At 47.9% G+C, this 23,122-nt stretch overlaps 1 protein-coding gene across 4 annotated transcripts in view; it reads right to left on the bottom strand.

Annotated features, from left to right (window-relative positions):
- Positions 1-1,026: 1,026 nt before the first annotated feature.
- CELF6 (CUGBP Elav-like family member 6) overlaps positions 1,027-23,122 on the bottom strand; it is a 33,777-nt gene continuing 11,681 nt past the window's right edge. The window contains exons 1-11 of one of the 4 annotated variants that reach the window (XM_055131089.1): positions 22,629-22,731; positions 21,621-21,669; positions 5,979-6,107; positions 5,789-5,868; positions 5,509-5,652; positions 5,305-5,437; positions 5,073-5,219; positions 4,559-4,639; positions 4,319-4,462; positions 3,669-3,822; positions 1,027-2,686 (exon numbers count right to left, since the gene is read on the bottom strand). In XM_055131089.1, coding sequence (XP_054987064.1) covers positions 3,695-3,822; positions 4,319-4,462; positions 4,559-4,639; positions 5,073-5,219; positions 5,305-5,437; positions 5,509-5,652; positions 5,789-5,868; positions 5,979-6,107; positions 21,621-21,669; positions 22,629-22,712 — 1,119 coding nt within the window. In that variant the 5' untranslated portion in view covers positions 22,713-22,731 and the 3' untranslated portion in view covers positions 1,027-2,686; positions 3,669-3,694. Of the gene's footprint in view, positions 2,687-3,668; positions 3,823-4,318; positions 4,463-4,558; positions 4,640-5,072; positions 5,220-5,304; positions 5,438-5,508; positions 5,653-5,788; positions 5,869-5,978; positions 6,108-21,620; positions 21,670-22,628; positions 22,732-23,122 lie in introns of those variants that run through there. The other 3 variants (XM_055131088.1, XM_004611724.3, XM_055131087.1) reach the window with 3 other exon arrangements.

Here is a 23,122-nt window from a genome sequence, read left to right as displayed (position 1 = left end):
TTTTTGAAAATTTAAAAGTCATCCTGAGTTGGGAGGCCATATAGAGAACAGGTACAGGTCAGATTTGTCCACAGACCATGTTTGCAGACCTCTGACCTTAATCACTCCAACCCCGGGAGCACTAGAGCTACACAAGTTGCCAGTTTCTAAGCATGAATCAAAAGATTTAAAATTCCATTTTGGTTCAAGCATTTCAACAAATTTTTTGCTAAGAAATTAAGTTTCAGAGCAAAGAAAGAGTGGGGGAGGGAGGGAAGGACTTGCTTTGTGCCAATTTTTGCCTTATCACTGTATCACTGTATCACTGTCATCTCATTGCTCATCGATTTGCTCGAGTGGGCACCAGTAATGTCTCCATTGTGAGACTTGTTGTTACTGTTTTTGGCATATTGAATATGCCATGGGTAGCTTGCCAGTCTCTTCTGTACAGGCAAGATACTCTTGGCAGCTTGCCGGGCTCTCTGAGAGGGATGGAGGAATCGAACCCGGGCCGGCTGCATGCAAGGCAAACACCCTACCCGCTGTGCTATCACTCCAGCCCTTCTGCCTTGTAATAGGCAATAAATAAATGGTAATTGTTATTATTTATTGTAATGAAAACAATTTATAAAAATAAAGCATTGGTCTAAACAGATCTGTACAAATGTCCCAGTTCTTTCTCAAAGAACCTTCTCCTTCTTCTGGAAACCTTTCTCTGACATCTCTTCTAATCAAGTCTGCGTTAAGTACTCATCTTGTTATTACAGGCTGCAGTGACTATTGCCTACAGTATTGGTCTTTCCCCCAAGACTGAGTCCTTGGAGTACACCTAAGCCCTCGCTCCTAATAAAGTGCTCAGCACCCAGCTCTAAGGGCCGCTATGCCTTGAGGGGAATATCTGCTTGGATGTGCAGGTGGTCCAGCTTTTCTCCGTGTTCACTGAGGGTCAGTCTTTGCATCAGCCTAGTGGAGGTACACAGGTGCCTTGGTTCTTGCTCTTCTTTCCACTGGGAAATTGTTAGTTGACACGCAGTACACCTTACATGGTAATGTTATCACCATATTTTTTATTCCCCTTCCCTCCAAAAATGAGTCAAAGACAGAGGAACAAGTGGGAACAAGTTTTCTTAGAAACTGTTAGGAAGGAGGAACCCTCTTCCCCCACACCCGCATCCTTTGCTATCTGATGTGCTATCAATTCAGAGGCCTCTCGCCTCACCAACATCTGGGCATCAGATGATCACCCCCCACACCACTGAGGCCCATGTCTGTGGGGTGGAAGGGAAATGATCTGCCTGGGGAAAATATGTGCGAGGCCCTGCAGGCCCAGGAGAGGCTGACCAAGGCAAGGTGAGTCATGGTGATCTAAGCTGAATCTTTTGCCCATCTCACAGAAGCAGGCAGAAAGCACCACCACTGATCAGCATTATATGGCACCCACTGTATACAACAGACAGACACGAACAGACGGACAGAGCACACACTACTTCTAAGCTGAACACTGCTCACCATCTAGAAGCACCTTGGATAAGCACATGTGAGACACTCTTGCATAGGAAAGATGGACTTTTGTTTTTAAAGGAATGAAGAAGTATTTTGGCAAAACATCTACTTCCCTCCCAGGTCTTGGGTAGAGAGGGACCTCTAAATTCTGAAGCTTCTACATAGTGGAAATGATCCCCCTTTTTTCAATGGCAGTATTTACAGTAGCAAACCTTCTGAGTCTGTCTTCACAGATTTCCACCTACACCCTGACTCTACAGGTGGACGAACTTACACTTCGAGACAGAAGGTGGCCTGGAGCGAGGGGACACAGGGGCTGGCTTAAGGGGAGGGCACACAGGAGGTGTCTCAACTGAGCCAAAGGCGGGGCCTCTGTCTATCTGGATGGGAAAGAGAAGGGTGGGATGGCCTAACACCCCCCTCCTTCTTCCTGCCTGGGGAAGCAGTGACCCCAGGGAAAAGGCAGTCAGGGAGGAAAGGCGGGCTCACCCCTGCTGGTTTGGGGTTTTTTGGGGTGGCAAAGGCCCAGGCAGGCCAGAACTTCTCCTGGGGGAATCCTCTCTGAGTTTATGGGGTCACTGCTTCCATAATTCTCATGACCAGCATCTGAGCCTAGACTGCAAGTCCTTCCTTCTTTTGGAAAGGTGAGGTTCGGGCGGGCATCATTGAGGAGGAGATGAGACACAGAACAACCTTTCTGCACCTCCCTCTGCCTCGCTGGGCTTTCAAGGGTCTCTTTCACCCTGTCTCCTAGGGATAGTTAAAGGCAGCTTTTATGAGACTCTATACCATCTAGTTTCTCTTGTGTTTTTTTTCCTTTTTTTCTTTTTTTTAATTTATATAGATATATATATATTCTTAAAAAAAAACACACACAATAGTCCTTTGGTCCCTAAACTCTAAGGAATGATATGAGTTTGAAAGAAGTAAATCTGGGCTTCCCTTGCGGACAAACCCTTGGCACCCCCAATCCCTCTGCTGGCTCCCTAGACGATCAACCCTCAGCCAGCCCCAGCTGCCTCGCCAGCCTGAGCACGTGTGTCCCAGGCACAGAACCACCCGTATGATGAAACAATCGTTAGAGTGGCCTGAGCCCAGGCACCAGGCCTGGGTCCGATCCACCTTCATCTGCGGCTGCTCCTTCAGGAAGGGCGGCTCAAGCGTTTCTGTGCTTTTCCTTTCCTTTCTTCTCACTCTTCAGTTCCTGTTGGGAGGGGTTCGTTGATGAGGGGGAGGGCAGGGGAGAAAAGAGATCAGGGCGGGCAAGGTAAGAAGAGCAGCTTGGCCAGGTATCAGTGCCAGGTGGGGTGGACGGAGCTCTCTTCCCAACAGCTGGGGCAAAGCTGCAGCCTGATTCACTGGATCAGTTGGCAAGGGGATCCCGGCCCAACACCCAGTCTGGATGCCACCCAGGGGAGCCCAAGTGAGGTATGGTCATGGCACCTTCTAAGATCGCAAATGTCAAAGCTGCAGGTGGCTGGCCCTGCCAGACATCTGAGAGGGCCCACAGTTTCAGCATCCTAAGTGTATTTGTTCCTCTTCTCAAACCCATGATCCTAGGCCTAACCTCTGCTTTGTTCTTTGCTCCTCAGTGAAGCACGAAGATGGTTCATTGCCATCTTCAAGGTGGAGCCCAAATGCAATGTTTTCAATCCCTTCATTTTCAACCCCAAATCTACTTTTCCCAGTCTCCTCCATCCCACTAGCCTCCAACCCTCCATCCCACCAGCCTCCCTATGTATGGGGCTTTCCCTATAGCCCATGGTCCCCTGGAGCTATATCTGGAGCATAGCTGGTTAGATGCGGCTGGTGATGGGCAGGAATATTATAAAATTTATCTGTCCTTGGATTAAGGGGAAAATACAGTCTCCAACTGTCGTATTTTTCTTCACTGCTGGCTCTTGTCTATTTCCCAGGCTTTTTCAGAAGTGGGTGCCTCCTGGATGCGAGGGACAGTACAATGGGTAGGGCATTTGCCTCACACCTGGGTTCCATTCCTGGCACCCCAATCCCCACCAGGAGAGATCCCTGAGCACAGAGCCAGGGGTATAGCCTGATCTCTGCTGGGCGATACCCCCCCCCACAAAGCAAAAACAAGTGAGTGCCCTCAATACCCCAAAGGAACATCTAAGTTGAGACTGTCTTATTACACTGGCACCATTTACCTGGGTCTGCCAAGGACTCACCTCTGTGGCTGGTTAGTGAGAGAAGATCAGTAAGGCCGGTTGGCATCCTTGGGCCTCTTCAGCTGGACCTTGAGCCTCTTCATGCCAATTTGAAAGCCATTCATGGCTTGAATAGCAGTCTGGGCACTGGTTGGATTGTCAAAGCTAACAAACCCTGAAGGCGAGAGGGTAACAGTTAACTGACAGCTCTGCCTGGCTGGGCCTCCTAATTCTGACCAATCCCCTCTGCTTCCTGCTTCCCTGCTTCCTGTTCCAGTATGCACACACTCTAGGACTCTTAGTGCTTGTACTCACATAGGATAACAGCCTGAATTTCCTCAAGGTGTGATTCTTGGAAGCACAAGAGGCCACTGTGTGGTTGCTTGGGCTGTTTCTCTGGAACGAGGGTGGCTTTCTCCTGCCACAGCTCCCACTGTGGTTTTCCCGACCACCTCTGGAGTTGCAGGGAGCCAGACTCCTTCCCTAGCTTGCACCTACAGTCTGAGCTAGTCAATCTTCTTCCAGACACGTCTCCAGGAAATGGGAAACAGATGTGGTTCTTCTCTGAGCTTAGTGTTGCCCCCCACCCCCCACCCTGTGGAGGGACTCTCTCAGGGTCTACTGGGAACCGCATAGGGCCGGGAGGCCTGGGGGACTAGGGCTTAGCTCACCGAAACACTTGCTCTGGTTGGTGGCCCGGTCCACAAAGACCTTGGCAGAGACAACAGCTCCGAAGGGCAGGAATGTTTGTATGAGTTCTGCATCACCAAACTCCTGAGGCAGGTGATAGATGAAGAGGTTACAGCCTTCCGGGCCTGCAGGAACAGGGGCGAACAGGGGCGGGCTGATTTAGGGGAGGGGTCCTGAGCACAGCCCTTCCGGACCTTCCTCTGCAGCTCCCAGCCCCTCACCTTCTCTCTGCTGCTGCGGCAGGGCGGAAGGCTGCTGGGCAAACGCTGTGCTCACGGGGCCATAGGCCGACGGATAGGCTGCTGGTGACAGAAATGGGGAGTGGGCAGTGACACCAAACCAGGGCCCTATCGGGGAGGGGGGGTAAGGACTCGTGTACCCTTTCACTTGGGTCTATAGTAAACTCTGGAGAGGTCGCCTGAGCCCAGGGGTAGGGGCATGGGAGGGTCAACTCCTCATCAGCGTCTACCCGCACCCCGACCCCCAGCCCCAGGACAGCGAGAGCCGCCTGCCGAGTGCTGCATCCCTGCGTAGGGTACGGCCACAGCCAGGCGCAGGGCTGGGGAGGAGGCAGCGGGGCCGGCTCGAGGGGCGCAGGGGCAGGCGCAGGGGAGCCTGCGCAGGGCAGGGGCGGTCCGAGCCGGCGCTGTGGGCGGGGAGGAACCCCTTCCCGGGGTGCTGGGCCCTACCTCCCCCTCCCGACTCCATCGCGGTGGGCCGGGCGGGAGCGCCCACCTGTGTAGGGGGAGAGCCCGTTGTTGTAGAGCGTGTCCGTGGCTGGCTGCCCGTTGGTCTGCGGGGTCAGGGGCCCGAATCCGTTGACCCCCAGGGGCGCCGGCAGGCCGGGGAGCGCGCCGGGGCCGCCTCCCGGGGAATTGGCTGCTTGTGGGGAAGGGGGCGGGAGATGTGAGGCGCCAGGCCCTGCTGGCGGGCGCAGCGCAGTACCCCCCTGCCCGGCTCGCCCTACCTGCGGGGGGCAGCAGCGGCGCGGCCACCAGGCTGAAGGCCGCCACGTGCTGCATCTGCGCCGCCACCGCGGCCACGGGCCCGAGGCCGGGGCCCTGCGCCGCCGCCAGCAGGGCCGCCTGGTGCTGCAGGATCTGCGGGAGGAACAGGGGCGGGTGAGGGGGCGCGGGGCGCGGCCGCCCGCCCGTCCCCGCCCGCCACCTACCGCCGTGGTGTAGGCCCCGCAGGCCCCGAGTGGCAGCGGCGCGGGGTGGAAGGCGCCCAGCTGCCCGGCCATCTGCTGCATCCGCCGCAGCGCGCGCTCGCGGTCCGTGTCGGCCAGCTTGACCACCAGGCTGGACGAGGCGCCCTGGGCAGGCGGGGCGGGGTAGGGGGCGGGGGACGGTGACCCAGCGCCGGTCCGTCGCCCCGTCCCCGCGGCAGGCAGAGGGGGACCGTCCCCATCCCGCCGGCCTCCCCCACGGGTCCCGCGCGCCCGGCCTCACCGCCATGGTCCGGCTGCCGTGCAGGCCCTGGATGGCCGCCTGGGCTTCCCCCTGGCTCCCGAACTTAACGAAGGCGCAGCCTGCAAGCGGGGCAGAGGGCGGCTGCATCCGTCACGGGCCCAGGGCCACTCCGGGCGCGCGGCCGCAGTGCGCCGGGGTCTCTGGGACTCCCCGGGGCCGCCCAAGTCACCTTTGCTGGTGCCGTCGGGGCTGCGCAGGACCGTGCACTCCTCGATGTGGCCGAAGGGCTGGAAGAGGCGCCGGACGTCGTCCTCGCCCTGCTGCTTGCCCAGCATCCCCACGAACAGCTTCCGGTCCTCTGGGGACGAAGCCACGAGTGACCTGGGGCTCCCGGGCCAGCAGGAGGAGCCGGAGAAGCCCTTGGCCAGAGCTGGCTCGCGGGTCTCAGGCAGTGTTCTGGGCAACACGAGGGGTTCTCCAAGGGTCAGCCAAGGAACTCAAGCCCCACTTGCACTGGGAAAATGCCCAGAACGGCAGATTGCCTCTCCCAGGAAAGGGGCCTTCTGGTGAAGCCTGTGACCCTGGAGAATTCCGAAGTGCTGGGACTAGAACCCAGGACTTGGCTGGATGCAAGTCCAGTTGAGATAGGAGGACCTGCAGAGACCGGCTCCCACTCTGAGAGGTGCTGCCTCATCCACGCCAGGTGGACTTCATCTGGGAACCTAGGAGGGGGTGGGTGAGTTCCTCCGCTGGCCCAAAGGAACCAAAGACTGCCACCATAGTCACGATCTTCACGGGCTAGGGACAAGTTCCTCAGGCATGAGAATGGATCTGCCGAAAGGTACACGGGTTTTGTGACTGAAGCCTCCAGGATCTCACGGACTTGGGAATGAGCCACCTCCCCCTATCTTGCTGCTCCTTGCTGCCTGGCAGTCACACCTGTGAACTGCCTCTGGGCAACAAACAAGCTCATTTAATGGCATCATCCAGAGACTCACAAATAAATCTCAGAAGAGAGACTCACAAATAAATTTCAGAAGAGGGCAACATGCTGCAGAGAACCCCAAATCACCCTCCAGTTAAAAATTTAACTCCAGCTCTAGCACCCTATTTAAAATTTTAGAATTCCTGGAGTGCAAGGCCACGACATCTCATACTTTTTGCCATTGATATACCAACACTAGCACACCACATTTGAGGGGGTGCAAAGTAGAAAGCAACAGATCTTTAGATTTCATATGTATCTATGAAATACATATATATGAAATATATATGTATATATATGCACACAAGGCTCAACCTGTAACAACATATTACTGGTTAGTGGTCTCTTATACAGGGGCTTAATGGCGCCAAGGGGAGATACAACAATTTTCACACATTTTCCTCTAAGAAAACTTTTTTTGATCATTTTTAGTGGATTATTCACAACAAGCAACACAAAATGAATTATTTAGCATCTGCCTTTGGGGCAGGTTTGGGTGGTGGGAAAATTCAAAATAATGGTGGTAGGAAGGTGTAATGGGGATGGGATTAGCGTTGAAATATTGAATGCAATAAATTACTGTGGACAACTATAAAAATAAAATTTAGGGGAAAAGGCGCCCACTTTGCACCCCTCGCCCTTCTGCACCAAGCTAAGTGTCTGAATTTTGAATGGGTTAACACAAGCTGAAGAGGTATGAGTGTGTACCTGGTTTCAGGTACCCACAAGATCCCAGAGTCCATTACCCCTCAAGAAACTTGGCTAGGCAGATGGGAGGTCGTGGATCCTGGGTAAGAGGGAGATGAGGCTGGTGGGGAATCACAGACTGAAGTCAGGGTAACAGTGAAAATGAAGAACAGACAGACTCAAGTTATCAGAGGAAAGAATCTCCACTAAAACTGTGATTTTCTTGGATGGTGTGGGATTCAACTTCCATTATTCTTCCTACTACCCTGAAGATATCTGTCAATGTGATGTCTGTGGAGAGTGGGCACTGACATTTATCTGGAATAGGTAGAGGAAATTGTTCAAAGCAGTAGTATCCAGCAATCCTGAGGGGTAAGAGATGGACATGAACTTGCAACCAGAATTTTGGAGGAGGTAAGAGCCTTCTGTGATGAGGATACAATCAACTGGGTGTGCTTTATTTAGGAGAGTGTTAGCCACTAAGTTGTACCCTTGGAACAGATCTCTGGTTTTCTAACTTTTAAAAAATGTTTTGGGAGGCTGGAGCGATAGTACAGCGGGCAGGGCATTTGCCTTGCATGCGGCTGACCCGGGTTCGATTCCCAGCATCCTACATGGTTCCCTGAGCACTGCCAGGAGTAATTCCTGAGTGCCAAAGCCAGGAGTAACCCCTATGCATCGCCGGCTGTGACCCAGACAGAAAAAAAAACCCAAAAAACAAAAAAAATGTTGTGGAATCCATTGTTCTAACAAAAGTATTATGACGAGGACCAGGGAGATAGTATGGGGTGAAGATGCATGCAACAACCTGAACTCAATCCCCAGCACCATATGTTCCCAACTCCATCAGTGCTGGTGGCCCCCAAGCACCAGAGAGTCCAATCAGCACCATATCTTTGGGTCCTGGAATACAGTTGTCTAGTCCTGTTGGCCAAGACTTGGCATCAGTGACCTTCAGTTCTCTGAGCAACACTTAAAAGCCCCAGCCCCCAGTATTAGGATAAAGCTCAGAATATGCAAGAAAATTAGAAGTGCTCTTAGGGGAATCCAGATCGTGGGGTGAGATGGTCTGGAGTTCCTTTTGCTTTGTCTTAGTCCCTCTTAAAAGGGTCCCCAAGAAAAGTCTTTCCAAAACCACCAGAAAGTCAAAGATTTTGTGCATCCCAGTGTGTCCCACATGGCATACATTAGGGGTATGAAATATCTTTCCCCAGAACTAGAGACACGAATCTCCCAAGGTTCGCTCTCCTTTGTCACTGGAAGACAGGAACTCAAATCCCAGAAGAATGTAGCATTATTCTGAGTTGGAATGTTAATATACCCAATGTTTCTGCAAGAGACCCAGGAGGATTGGAGAAGGTAAAAGGGCCTCCAGAAACCCAAGGAGAAAGGGAGCTTCAAAACACCCTAATTTATAGTGCACTGTGTGGTTGAGGGGGATCTACAAGAAGGGACCGGAACCTAAGTAAGCTGTTCCCCAGCCTGGAGCAGCCACTTCTTCTGGGGCAGGAAGAGAGATGTCATAGGCTGAGCCGAGTTCTCAAGACACGGAAGAGTTTATGTGGACAGTGGTCTGACACCTCCTCTGTTATTCCTATCCTTGCTCTTTTTTTCAGAGGGCCACATGGGGCAGTGCTCAGGGATCACTCTTAGTGGGCTCAAGGGACTATATGGGATGCTGGGGATTGAACCTAGGTCAGTCGCATATAAGGCAAGTATCCTTCCCAGCGTACTATCTCTCTGGCCGCCTTGTTGCTATTTTCTTGTTTTGATGATGGTCAATTTAGAATCTTTTTTGGGTCACACCCAGCAGTGCTCAGGGTTTGTTTCTGACTCAGCACGCAGGAATTATTCCCTGACAGGCACAGTAGGCCATATGGGATGTTTGGAATTGAGCACAGCTGACTACATGCAAGGCAAGTGCTCTACCCACAGTACTATCTTTTTGGCCCCAGTGGTAGTTAGGCTCATGTCACAGACCATAAAATTCTATTATCCATTTTATTCCCCCCCCCCCATGAGAACCTCCCAAATAAAAAACTTTCTTTTCAGGGCTGGAGCAATATTACAGCAGGTAGGGCGTTTGCCTTGCACGCGGCCAACCTGGGTTTGATTCCCAGCATCCTATATGGTCCTCCGAGCACCACCAAGAGTGATTCCTGAGTGCATGAGCCAAGAGTAACCCCTGTGCATTGCTGGGTGTGACCAAAAAAACAAAAAAACTTTCTTTTTTTTTCTTTTTTTGTTTTGTTTTGGTTTTGAGAATGATTTGAGGCTCTTCCTGTTCCTGAAGCGAGCAGATATCATTGGGCTACATTAGCACGAGACAGGGACAAATGGAGACTTACTGGCGCCCCCTTGAGCAAATCGAAGATCAACGGGATGACAAGTGATAAAAGTTCTGGTTTTTGGGTCACACCCAGCTATGCACAGGGGTTATTCCTGGCTCTGCACTCAGGAATTACTCTTGGTGGTGCTCGGGGGACTATATGGGATGCTGGGAATTGAACTTGGGTCGGCCGGTGCAAGGCAAACGCCCTCCCCACTGTGCTATCGCTCCAGCCCCCAAAACTTTACTTTTCATGAGAGGGTGACACTTGAAGTGGAGGGCTACTCAGTGGATCTGGATTATGGGGCTCCCCGAGTTTGAAGCTGAAATGAGGCTGGGCTCCAGGGCAAGCTCTCTGCCCATGTCATGGCACCTTTTGTATCCTACTCTCTTCTTTGCCATCTTACAGGGATCTTGATGCTGCCCAGCAGGAGGTGGATCTGAGGCACAATGACCACGAGCCTTGGAATCATCCCATGATGATTCTTAAAAGACCTGACAATGAGATAAAAAAAAAAAGATCTGGACAAGGAGAAGAGTAGGCTAGATCCCTGAGAGAGGAGGCCCCTAATCCATAATCTTTAATATTTGAGCACCGAATAATGCCCTAGGTAGAGACAGTGATGGGATGGTTTTTGTTCGGTTTACTTTGAATTTTGGCTTTTAGGTCACACCCAGCAATGTTCAAACCTTACTCCTGGCTCTGTGTAGATCTCTGGGGACCATATGGGGTGCTGGAAATCGAACCTTGAGTCAGTCACATGCAAGACAAGTGCCCTCCCCACTACACTAACTCTTCAGGCCCCTGATGATGGGATTTAGTTCATATAATTTAATAATTTTGTTTGGAGTAATTAAACTTCCTTTTGGTAAACTCGACCATTTGGTAAAAAGGAGATTTTGATAAGTCATAATTGTCTGAATAAAGGTATTTCATGGGTCACGAGTGCATCCCCTAGAAAGATGGGACTAGCAGACAGAGAAGCTAACCTCGCAAGTGTAGAAGGAATTAGAACGTAGCTTCAGTGTTAAGAGATGGTCAAAAAGATAAATCACTTAATGGTATAACTGCATTTTCCTGTTGATGAATGTACTCTTGTTTTTTTTTTTAATCAAATCTATTTTGAATCCAAACCACGTGGCTAGAGCCCCAGATTCCCAATTCCCTGGTGTTGATTTTGCTGCTGGCTATACAGATCAGGGGTTCTAAGGTAGCAAGTGAGACCCAGAGTCAGACTTAGACCACTCCATTTGCCTCAGGAAAGGGCACCAAAACGCTGTCCAAGAAAGAAGGCTCTGGGACTCTGGAGCGACTATAGCAAGCACCCACTGGCTCCATCCCCAGCCATGCCCACATACCCAGTACAATCCAGCAGCATTGCTCTTTGTAATCTCCAGCACCACAATAAGTGTGTACTCCTCACTGTGCCACAACCAAGTGTGAGAGCAACACAATTTAAAAGGGCCACCCCAGGTGAGCACACACTGAGTGTCCAAATACAGTATCCAAACGTGCTACTCGGAACAACAAAGGGGCAGAAAGTGGGGGGAGAAAGGAGACTCCACCTCAGACAGACCCAAGGAATATCTGAGGTGCCTGAGATTTGGAGTCTAAGTCTCACTCCTGCCAGGATGTCACAGTTGTAGGGACCATTTAGGGACCAGGCCTCAGCAGCCACCAATACTTGCTGAAAATACCAGTCCACCTTTCAGTCCAGATATCAACAAAGGTGGGCCTGCAGGTGGCAGCATTTGGAGTAAAGTATCTCTCCCGCTGATGCTCTTGGTGATGATGGCAGCATAGAGTCCTCTGGGTGACTATGAAAGCAAATCTCCTGGTCAGATCTATGAGCCTCAATAATGACTTTAATTGCTTACACACACACACACACACACACACACCACAGAATAAACAAATTAAGCAAAATGTCAAAATACATAAACAACAGAAAAACAGTTGTATTCTCATACACTAACAGTGGACAACCTGAAAATGATAGCGAGGGGGAGCACTGCACTTATGATTTCATAAAAAAAGAATAAAAACAACCTTGGAATAAATTTAACCTAGAAAAGTAAAGACTTGTGCTGTTAAATGATAAAACACTGCTGAAAGGAATGAAAGAAGATGCGAACAAATTCTTGTTTACAGAGTAAAAGACAGCATCATGAAGATTTCAAAGTTAGTCAAAGTGATCCATGTATTTATCACTATTTCTATCAAAATTCCAAGGACTTTTTCCTCCAGAAAAATCCATTCTAAATTTCAAATGAATTCTTAAAAGAACCTGAACAGACAAAGCAAAAAGAACAAAGTTAGAGGGCTTAAGATTCCTGATTGAAAATCTTATTACAGGTTATACTAATTAAAACAGTGTGGTACTAACTGAAAGACAGACACAGAAACCAACAGAATAGAACAGACAGCCCACAAACCAGAACTTTCATACATGGTCAAGTGATTTTGTTGTTTTTATTTTGGCCACACTCTGCAATACTCAGGGCCTACTCCTGGCTTTGCACTCAAAGATCACTCATGCATGGCGTGGGGGACCATATGGGGTGCTGGGATGGAACCCAGATAGGCTGCATGCAAGGAAAACACCTTATCCACTATACTATTTCTCCGGTCCAAAGTCAACTGATTTTTGACAAGCATGCCAGTCTTTATTTTTACATGCGAAGGTATGAAGTAGATACCTTACCCTACATCATGTACAAAAATTAACTGAAAATAAATGAAAATGCTTCAACTGTAAAACCATTAGAAGAAAACTTAGCAGGAAAGCTTCATTATTTTGTATGGCAATGTTTTTCTAAAATGACAACAAAACAAAAATAAATCGGACCACAACAAATAAAGAACTTCTGTGTATTGAAGGATATAATCATATTGAAAAGGTTACTTACAGAATGGAATAAAATCAGAGGTTAGGAGACTGAAGAGATAGCACAGAGGGTGCGGTCCCCCAAAACAAAACAAACAAACATTTAAAAATACATGTAGAGGCGCATATGCTGCCTGAGCCCGTATGCTGCTGGCGCCCACATGGCCGAGAACATGTGTCACCTGCATCGCCCCTCTTGAGATGGGGACTTTCATGCTTTCCTGTCTAATGCTGGGACATGTGTAGGGGCTCTCTCCACTCTTGGAAAAGCCCACGTTCTCTCTCGAGCATGTTACTCTCTCTCTCCCACTTTTTTCTTGCTCCTTCCCTTCAAAAAAACCCTCCAAGTAAAATCTATTTCCTTAAAAAAATACATGTAGATACTCAACAATAAAAAATAAAATCATCAAATTCTAAAATGAACAAATGACTTGGACAGATACTGCAAATGACCAGTAACTATATAAAAAGATGCCCAACATCACTAAACACTGAGGAGGCACAAAGCAAAACCACAGTCTCATACTCATTAAGCCGTGTTGGTGGTGGATATGGAGAAACTGAAACACTTTTGTGCTGTCAGTGGGAATGTAAATTGGCACAGCCACTTTGGAAAACTGTAAGGTAAATTCTCAAGAAATTAAAAATACAATTATCACGTGATCCAGTAATAACACTTTTGGGTATATGTCAAGAAGAATTGAAAGCAGGGTTCTAAAGAGATATGTGTTCATTCATATTATTTGTAGTAACTAAGTGATGGAAACAACCCACATATCAAGTAACCTATAAATGGATCAAAAACGTGAAATAGGGGCTAAAGCAATAGCACAGCAGGTAGGGCATTTGCCTTGCACTCGGCCAAACTGGGCTCAATTCCTAGCATCCCATATGGTCCCCTGAGCACTGTCAGGAGTAATTCCTGAGTGCAGAGCCAGGAGTAACCCCTGTGCATCACCAGGTGTGACCCAAAAAGAAAAAAAAAAGAAGCAGGCAGCCCCCAGAAACTCAATTTCCTTTACAGGCATGCAGCTGATGCTGGGGCTCTGTCACACTGCGAGGGGCTGGGCTGTGTGGGGGCGGGGGGCTTGCCAGTGGTTTAAAGGAATTAACAACCAGTAGCTCTGGATGCTTTGCTCCGAGTCAGGCAGGTGGAACAGCTCCTTCACCTGGAGCTGTTCCAGAAGTGAATTATTCACTCGAACAAAGTCCTATGCAGTCGTGTGAAACTTAAACCAGTCAGGTCTCAGTCAGAAAGGACCTTTTTAGAATTATGTAGGTATTAAGGATCAAAGATAGGAACGAGTATCATTTGACTGATAGAAATTGTTGCTAGGGCCTGTACCTTAGGCTAAAGGCGCCAGGGCGCCAGGGATGTGGTTCAAGTGGTAAAGCGTGTACCCTGCAGGTGCAAGCCCTGGTTGAATCCCAGACACCACATGCTCCTCGGCCCTGAGCCCTGCCCGGTATAGTCTTGGTGATTCTTGAGAATCACCTGGGGGCCGGAGCGATAGTACAGCGGGTAGGGCATTTGCCTTGCACGCAGCCGACCTGGGTTCAATCCCCGGCATCCCATATGGCCCCCAAGCACTGCCAGGAGTGATTCCTAGTGCAGAACCAGGAGTAACCCCTGAGCATCGCTGGGTGTGACCTAAAAAGCAAAAAATAATCATCTGGATGGAGGCCAGAGTGACAGTACAGCAGGTAGGTCATTTGCCTTGCACACAGCCAACCTTGGTTCAATTCCTGGCACCCCAGATGGTCCCATGAGCCTGCCAGGAGTGCTCCCTGAATGCAGATCTAGGAGTAAGCCCTGAGCACAGCTGGTGTGGCCCCCAAAGCCCTCCCTTCAGAAAAAAAGCAAGAAAAAAGAGAAAAGAATCACTAAGAGTGGCCTGAGTGGACCTCCTGTCAAAGACGAGACTATATATTTGTAGTATTAAATTCTGAAAATTCTATCTCAAAACTTCAACTCAGAGTTTAGTTGCTAAATAATGAATAGAGTCTCCAAAAAAAATTGGAGAATATGGCTCACCTAGTTAGGTATTACTCAAATGCCACATTGATGTTTGATTTAACACTTGCAAATTCAAGCAGAAATTAAAAGACAATTAGATAATGGTGGTTGGCAATTACTGTGATAACACACCAATTGGCTTTTGAATTAAAAGAGACATCTAGGGCTGGCGTGACAGCACAGTGGGTAGGGCGTTTGCCTTGCACTTGTCCGACCTGGGTTCGATTCCCAGCATCCCATATGGTTCCCTGAGCACATCCAGGGGTAGTACCTGAGTGCAGAGCCAGGAGTGACCCCTGAGCATTGCTGGGTGTGACCCAAAAAGCAAAAAAAAAAAAAAAAGAGAGAGAGAAACATCAAGATATAAAAAGAAGTGGCTTTTTTTAATTAAAAAATCATGGTGCTTCAAATTAAGAAAACCAAAAAGACAAACAAACTGGAGGGCCAGAGAGATAGTGCAGCAGGTAAGACACTTGCTTTGCACACAGATGACCGAGGTTTTATCTTGCCACCCGCTATGGTTGCCTAAGCCTCACCAATAGTGATTCTTGAGGGGGCTGGAGCAATAGCACAGTGGCCTTGCACGTGGCCAACCCGGGTTCGATTCCCAGCATCTCATATGGTCTCCCGAGCATCGCCAGGAGTAATTCCTGAGTGCATGAGCCAGGAGTAACCCCTGTGCATCACTGGGTGTGACACAAAAAAATTCAAAAATGATTTTTTTTTTTTTGCTTTTTGGGTCACACCCGGCAACGCACAGGGGTTACTCCTGGTTCATGCACTCAGGAATTACTCCTGGCGGTGCTCGGGGGACCATATGGGATGCTGGGAACCGAACCCGGGTCGGCCGCGTGCAAGGCAAATGCCCTACCCGCTGTGCTATTGCTCCAGCCCCTCAAAAGTGATTCTTGAGCATAGAGCCAGGAGTAATCCCTAAGCACCATCAGGTGTGGCCCACACCAAGCCCCCCAAAAAGTTGTCTTAAAAAAAAGAGTATCTTACCTTGAAGAATGTTTTAATTTTAAATTAAAAAAAACAAAACCACTGAAGTGCAGAGAGCGCATGGCTCAATTACCTAACCTACACCTTTACCTTACATATCTTGGATATATAAATATTTGCTCAGTAAAAATATAGTCAAGTTGGAAAATGGAACAAGCAGAGCAATCACCATTGTGATTTATGAAATTATTGATTTTATGTTATGAAATCTGAAAGCAAGGAAAATATACAGGAATTCAATGATTTTGAAGATTTTTGCCTTGGGACCAAAAAATATACCTTTCTAATAAGATTGAAGTTTGACTTGAACTCATTTTCAGTGTTTCCACGTAGAGATCATGTGTTAGAAAAAAAAATCAGCCACAGACTTCAAGCTGAAAGGCAAATAAAATGGACTTATTTAATTACAGTTGGTTGAGGGACTTGGGGATCCCTCGCTCTGACCTCATATAATTTAGGACACCGTTTTTTAAATACAGGAGCTCTGGCTATCTTGGGAGGCGGGATGAGCCACACCCGGTGGTGCTCAGGGGTAATTCCTGGCTCTGCACTCAGGAATTACTCTTGATGGACTTGGGAGACCATATGGGATATTGTCAATTGAACCTGATCAGCCTTGTGCAAGGCAAGAGCCCTACCCACTGTACTATCTCTCCAGCCCCCGAGAGCACTGAATTACTACTCAGATAAATGTTTCAATGTTCATATTTAAATAAATACAAATACTAATGTAGACTTTTTTTGCTATCATGCATTTTTAATGTAGAAAAGGATGGCTTTGGTCTATTAGAGATAACTTTATTTTTTAAATTTTACTATTATTATTATTATTATTTGCTTTTTGGGTCATACCTGGAGATGCACAGGGGTTACTCCTGGCTCTGCACTCAGGAATTACCCCCGGCCGTGCTCAGGGGACCATATGGGATGCTGGGAATTGAACCCGGGTCAGCCGAGTGCAAGGCAAATGCCCTACCCACTATGCTATCTCTCCAGCCCCATATTAGAGACAACTTTAATTGCAAAACTAGTATTTTCCTAGCCTTCAACACACAGGATATTAACTATAGAAACAGAGTATGGTCTATTCTAATAGTGCAAACTTGGCTACAGAATTTAGGGGGACTGGCTAAAATATATGAAGAGACTGCCATAATATAATCCATGAAGATATGGGGTCATAGCTGGCTGATAAACAGATCACCATGAGGACTGAAGGGATTTGGCGGTGGAGGAAGAGAATCACAGTACCTTCCTTTTGCGATGCTGTTGTATTGTTACTATTATTTCATCATGGGTTTGGAATGAATAAGTGTTACCAATAATTTCTAAAAAAAACACAGTATACATTATATTTAAAACATAGGTTATTTTGACCAGGAAGTTTAGTGCCTACTGATTAAAAATGGTATTATTACTATGTTGTACTGGCAAAAATGTTTAAAAGACAGTATGTTAAGTAACTATTTCTGCCTAAAAAATAAACAAACCAAAAAACACTCATGTGAGCCACCAGGGAGATAGCTCAGTAAGCTGGATTTTCTGCATGGCCCGCGGGTAGCTGGGTTCACCCCTACCTAAGCACATAGCTGGGAACAAGTGGCCAAGCAATGCTGGCATGACCCCAAAGCCAGGAAGAAGGAAGAAAATAAAAAAAAAATTGTGGGTACAATAGAATATTCTTTTTTGGGGAACAAAATGGAAGCCTTTAGACCAAGGAACAAACCTGATAGGTTTGACTAAGTTCTCATAATGCTGGTTCTTTTTCTTTTTCTTTCTCTCTCTCTTTCTTCCTTCCTTCCTTCCTTCCTTCCTTCCTTCCTTCCTTCCTTCCTTCCTTCCTTCCTTCCTTCCCTCCCTCCCTCCCTCCCTCCCTCCCTCCCTCCCTCCCTCCCTCCCTCCTTTCTTTCTTTCTTTCTTTCTTTCTTTCTTTCTTTCTTTCTTTCTTTCTTTCTTTCTTTCTTTCTTTCTTTCTTTCTTTCTTTTTTTTCTTTTTGGGTCACACCTGGCGATGCACAAGGGTTACTCCTGGCTCTGCACTCAAGAATTACTCCTGGCAGTGCTCAGGGGAACATATGGGATGCTGGGGATCAAACCCGGGTTGGCCGCGTGCAAGGCAAACACCCTACCCACTGTCCTATCAATCCAGCCCCGGTTCTATTTCTTTTTAATGGAATTTTGTTGTTAGTACGAAATTGAATTGAAATGTTAACTCTTCATTAAGTCATGACAACCTTACCTACCTGGCTCCTGTAGAATTTTCACTGGAGTGGTGGGGAATCTAAGAGTCCCTTCCAGAATAAAATCGAATATTTTTAAAAATTATATTTGCCTTGATACCCACCCAATAGATTATGTCTGCATTGTTTCCAACATCCTGTGTGATACAGAAATCATTATTTATTTATTTATTTAGCTTTTTGGGTCACACCCAGTGATGCTCAGGGGTTACTCCTGGCTCTGCACTCAGGAATTACTCCTGGTGGTGCTCAGGGGACCATATGGGATGCTGGGAATCGAACCCTGGTCGGCCACGTGCAAGGTCCTATCCACTGTCCTATCACTCCAGCCCCCCTCCCGAAATCATTATTAAGTATAAATTAAGGGATTACATTTCAGGTATAATAAAATATTTGAAGTTTCACAGGATTAAATCTTCAAGAAAGGAGTGATCATTAAGTCTGAAGGTTGATAGAACTTTGGAGATTACAAAGAGATGAGACCTGCCCCACAAAGATATCAAATACTGTATTGCAAAAGCAAAACCCAATTCCATCTTTCAGAGTGGAGTTTCTAAATCATTAGTTTGTATTAAAATTTGGCAGGGAGCCGGAGCAACAGTACAGTGAGTAGACAGCTCGCCTTGCAGCATGTTATTGACTCCAGTTTGATCCCTGTATCCCATTTGGTCCCCCAAGGCTGCCAGGAATGATTCCTAAGTGCAGAATCAGAAGTAATCCTAATCATAGCAGGGTGTCATCCCCCCAAGTTGTCAGAGAGCTAGATTTACTTTACAAGAGCAATAATGAGAAGCACCAAAGTAAAACAGTACGGTTAGGTTAGTAGCAAGATTATCTACCAACACTAAAAAATACAATGGTTCCCAGAGAGGCCAAGGGAAGGCATGGAAAGAACAGAGAGGGCAATAATGACACAGGGACTCTGGTGGAAGGTACACTGAGGCTTATACACTAGAGAGGAGTCAGGCTGGAGCGATAATACAGTGGGGAAGGCACTTGCCTTGCATACAGCTGATCAGGTTCAATGCCTGGCATCTCAAAAAGTCCCCTGAGCACTGCCAGGAGTGATTCCTGAGTTTAGAGCCCGGAGTAAGCCCTGAGCTATACTGAGTGTGGCCCAATTACACATAACCAATCAATCAAACAAAAAAGACACACTAAAGGGTAGTAAAATGGTATTTCTGAAAATGTTGAGGTTTCTTGTTTGGCCACATCCAGCAGTGCTGAGGGGTTCCTCTGGACCCTGTGCTCAGGGATTGTTCTCCAGGGTACTCGGAAACCTGAACCTCTGGAATGCACTCAGCCCTTTTATTTACGTCCCAACCCCCTGAAATGTTTCTCAATAGGAATTCTCTCCTGGTGTAGCCTGGAAGCCCAGGACTCCTTGGTGCTAAGAAGCTAAGGGATTAAAGTCAGTGTCTCACTCATGCTAGGCATGTACTTTCTACCACTTGAGCCATCTTCCCAACCCTGGAGATTTATAATATTATAAATCAATAAATTCAGAGAAGAAAATAAAATTTTATATATCTCCACAGAAAAAGATAACTATGATCAGTTTGTAGTAAAATACTTACAAATTACAAGCTATTATAAACTACAAGGCATATCTATAGTGCAAAAATCACAAAGTTTAAACAATTTTAAATGTTCTGCAAGACTCACTACATATGCCTTCTTTCTCCTGAATATGCAGCATGGAACATCTGGTGGAAATGAGTGAGAGCAGAGGGGAACTGAAAGATCTGATTATGCCAGTCTACAAAAAGGCTTATCCATGGGCACATTTGGAGTATATGCGCCTGAGAGTTATGCTTGTCAAGAGGTATCCTTGTAACACATTAGTACTCAAATGATGAGTTTTAGAGGTGTTACAGGTAGGATACCACATGTACAGAAATTATCAGTAAAGTGACAGTTGAATAATTGTACCAAAAAATGTTGAAGAAAATTATAAAACTCAGGCAGATGCCACTGCTTGGGCCCAGTTGAGTTGGACACATGGACCAGGTCCAGCAAAAGCCTTAACAGCATTGGTCCATCTTTGTGCAGTGACCCACCCTGACAAGATAGGGTGGACGGCAAACAGCAGGGTGCTCTGGTACTGGGGGGCTTTAGTTCCTGAACCCGACACCCAAGTTGCTCTATGTTCCTCGAGCTCTTTACAGGCCATCCTTCCTGCCTAAGGAATGCACCCCTATTTGCCTCCTTTCTCTAGCTGACTACTTCTTTGTTCTTGAGATAGCAGCTTCAATATTACTCCACTGGGAGCCCAATTTGAACTCCCAGACTATGTTAAGTCCCCTTGTTTGTTAGACTACGTTAGATCCCCGAGATCTCCTTCCCCAGTCCTAGAGAAGTGCTGATTACATTGAACTGCATCCTCTTGCTTACTTGCCTATGTCTTTTCATTGCTCCAGAGCTCCAGGAGCAGCCAGGCACCAGGTCTGTCTCACTCACATCTGTAAACAGAAGATGTTGGTTGGATGGTGGAATTAACTACAGCCCAACTTTCTGTAGCTTGCTCCCCGACTCCCTCAGAACTCTCATCTGGCCTCAGCTGTGGCACTACCTAGCGTTTGTAGGCAAAGCCTAGAAGATTGACAGAAAATGTCTTTGATACATAATGTTTTTTTAGGAAGCAAAAATTTGAAAAGAAAGTGAACCAGAGGTTTGGTATACAGCTTGAAACTTTTCAAACACTGGTCTGCAAACAATGACACAGAAAAGGATATATATATATGTATATATATATATACACACACACATATATGTATACGTATATGTGTGTGGATAGCAAGAAGGAAGTTAGAATATATCTCTTTAAGATAGGTGAGGAGGTGATAACATCTTAGATGAGAAATTGAGACTCCAAATCCAGAGATCAGAGAATCTGAAAGGATGAGGAAATTCCTGAAGGAGAGAACTCCCAAATGGAGCCATAGAATTATGAGGGCCACTGAAGGATGGACAAGGAGCATGAAGTCTGAAAGCGTGCACAGAATTACTAGAGAGCAATAAATGTCTGGATTCCATTCTCCCCTGATCTGGGGCGTCTTCTTTTACCTGAAAAACCACAACTGATGTTGGGAAAAGGCAGGGAGAAAGATTTATCTAAGGCAAAGAATCAATAGACATGAGGGGAGGACTAGAAGCAGATATTCTGGAACAATATAAGATCAAGAGAAATTCGTCAAGAACAGCAGAAGGTAGCATTGCTTTTCTGGCATGGAAGCTAACCAGAACACATCTGGTTCTCGGCATAGAGAAAAATTCCTTAAGGTGGTTTACAAAGCCTGTCTTACCATCTGACCAGGCTCTTCCTGATCATGAGTAAATACACAACTGAAATGAAGGAACGAATGGTCCCCATCCAGTATGAAGTGGGCTCTCTAGAACCAGAGACTCTGGAAAGGGAGACAACGTCTAGCTCAGATCTTCAAACAACCTACAAAAACAGGAATGGGCCCTCTCTGAGGGCAAGGCAGCAAGAGTTCCCTTGCTCTATTTCCAGTGTTTGCTTGGGCCCTTTGGGATGGTGTTAGGTCTGAAGGCCCCAGGCCCCGACCCCACCTCTATCTAAGGGTGGGAGCTCCTAGGACTAAAAAACCCCACTATTCCCCTGCTGCAACAGGATTCAATTTATAAAGCAGGGTGTGGCCTGACTCCAAGACTGCACCCTTCCATGGGTGACCCCTGAGCTTCTTCGAACAGGGAAGTTACCTCCTCGGCCCTCACTGGCAGCCGGCTTCACCTGGATCGGACGATTCATCTGAAAGACATCAGATCAACACATCCAGTCAGTATTACTGCCTGGCCCCTGGTCCCTGGCATCTCCTCCCCTGGGCTTCTAAGGATCTGGACTCTTTGAACCCTGAACTCCACCACCCACATATTGGGAAAGAGACTATACATTTTCACCAAAATGCCTTCCTTAAACCCAGACGTTGAGATGGTGCTGAAAAGGTTTGGTAATAGATAGCTTATTGGCAAGGATAGGGTGGAATGTGGCAGTGAAAGCGCTTCCCCTCCCTGGGTCTCGGGTGGGGACTGTGGAAAGCCCAGCTCGGCCACTGGATTCAGAGGCTTTGGATGAGAAAAAAATGGGTGGGAGGGTGGTGCCGATATTTTGTTATTCTCTAAAACTGAGAATATAATTCTACGTGTCATTTAGATGAAACCATCTGGGCATCTTGCAGGGCTGAAAACCCTCCACTCCGCCATTGAACGTTGCGACTGTCAGCAAGTTACCCTCTCTGAGATTCAGCCAGTCGGGTGGGCGCTGCTGCCCCCAGCTCCCGCGTCACCATTTCCACACTCGCTCCCTCATGCAGTGCCCAGGCCCGCCTTCCCCTATGATGCCGGAACCTCTCGGGCACCATTCTTGTCTTACACACCCTGCTCTTCCCTTCCTAGGGAGTACCACCCCCACCTCAGCCTCCGCCACCGTCTCCCCATGGATGACTCAGAATTCTGCGTCTCCAGCCCACACCTCCCTCCTGAGCTTCAGACCCAAAGGCCCAGCTGCTTGCTGGCCAGGCCATATCGGAGGTTCCACGGGCTCCTTCCACTCAGCACCCACAAACCAGAGCCCAGCTCCTTGCCCGAACTTGACTCTGCCACTCACCCAAGCTATAAACCTCACAAGCAGTTTGACACCACCCCTTCCCACCCAGACCAATTTCCCCTTCTAATTCAGGGGTTACCTGAGCAGGGGCGGATAAGAATCACCTGGTAACGTAGCAGACTCTCAACGTGGGGCGTCATATCATTTGTACAAAGCTCCTCGGTGATCCCCATATACACGCCACACATTCCCAGCCCCCAACCGCCCTGAGAGAATTCATGATTGAATCCCCATCTCACCTTCCTCTCATGGGTGTTGTGGGGATCACATGAGAGAATGGGAACGCAAAAGGTCTTTGTAAACTGCCAGGAGCTTGGTGCGTAGGATGTGAGGAATTATTGTTGGGGGGCAGACAGCTGAGTGCCGGGAGAAAAGAACAGCGGCCTTCCGTTCATGGAGGAAGGGGTACTGATGCCCATCTGGCCTGAGAAGGTGGTGATCTGACCCCCTCCCCTCAGGAAATGCACTGCTTCTGCACCAATCAGGGGCCACTCCATCCCCTACCAAAGTGCTGGTTGCCGAGACAACAAGCAGCTTCCTGTTACCATAGCCACAAGTGCTACCCGGTAACCATGGCAACGCCCTGGCAGTCACAGTT

The sequence above is a fragment of the Sorex araneus genome, chromosome 3, assembly GCF_027595985.1.
Source record: "Sorex araneus isolate mSorAra2 chromosome 3, mSorAra2.pri, whole genome shotgun sequence".
Classification (NCBI taxonomy): Eukaryota; Metazoa; Chordata; class Mammalia; order Eulipotyphla; family Soricidae; genus Sorex; species Sorex araneus.
Note: the sequence above shows the minus strand (reverse complement) of the source record. Positions and strands in the feature narration are given on the sequence as shown.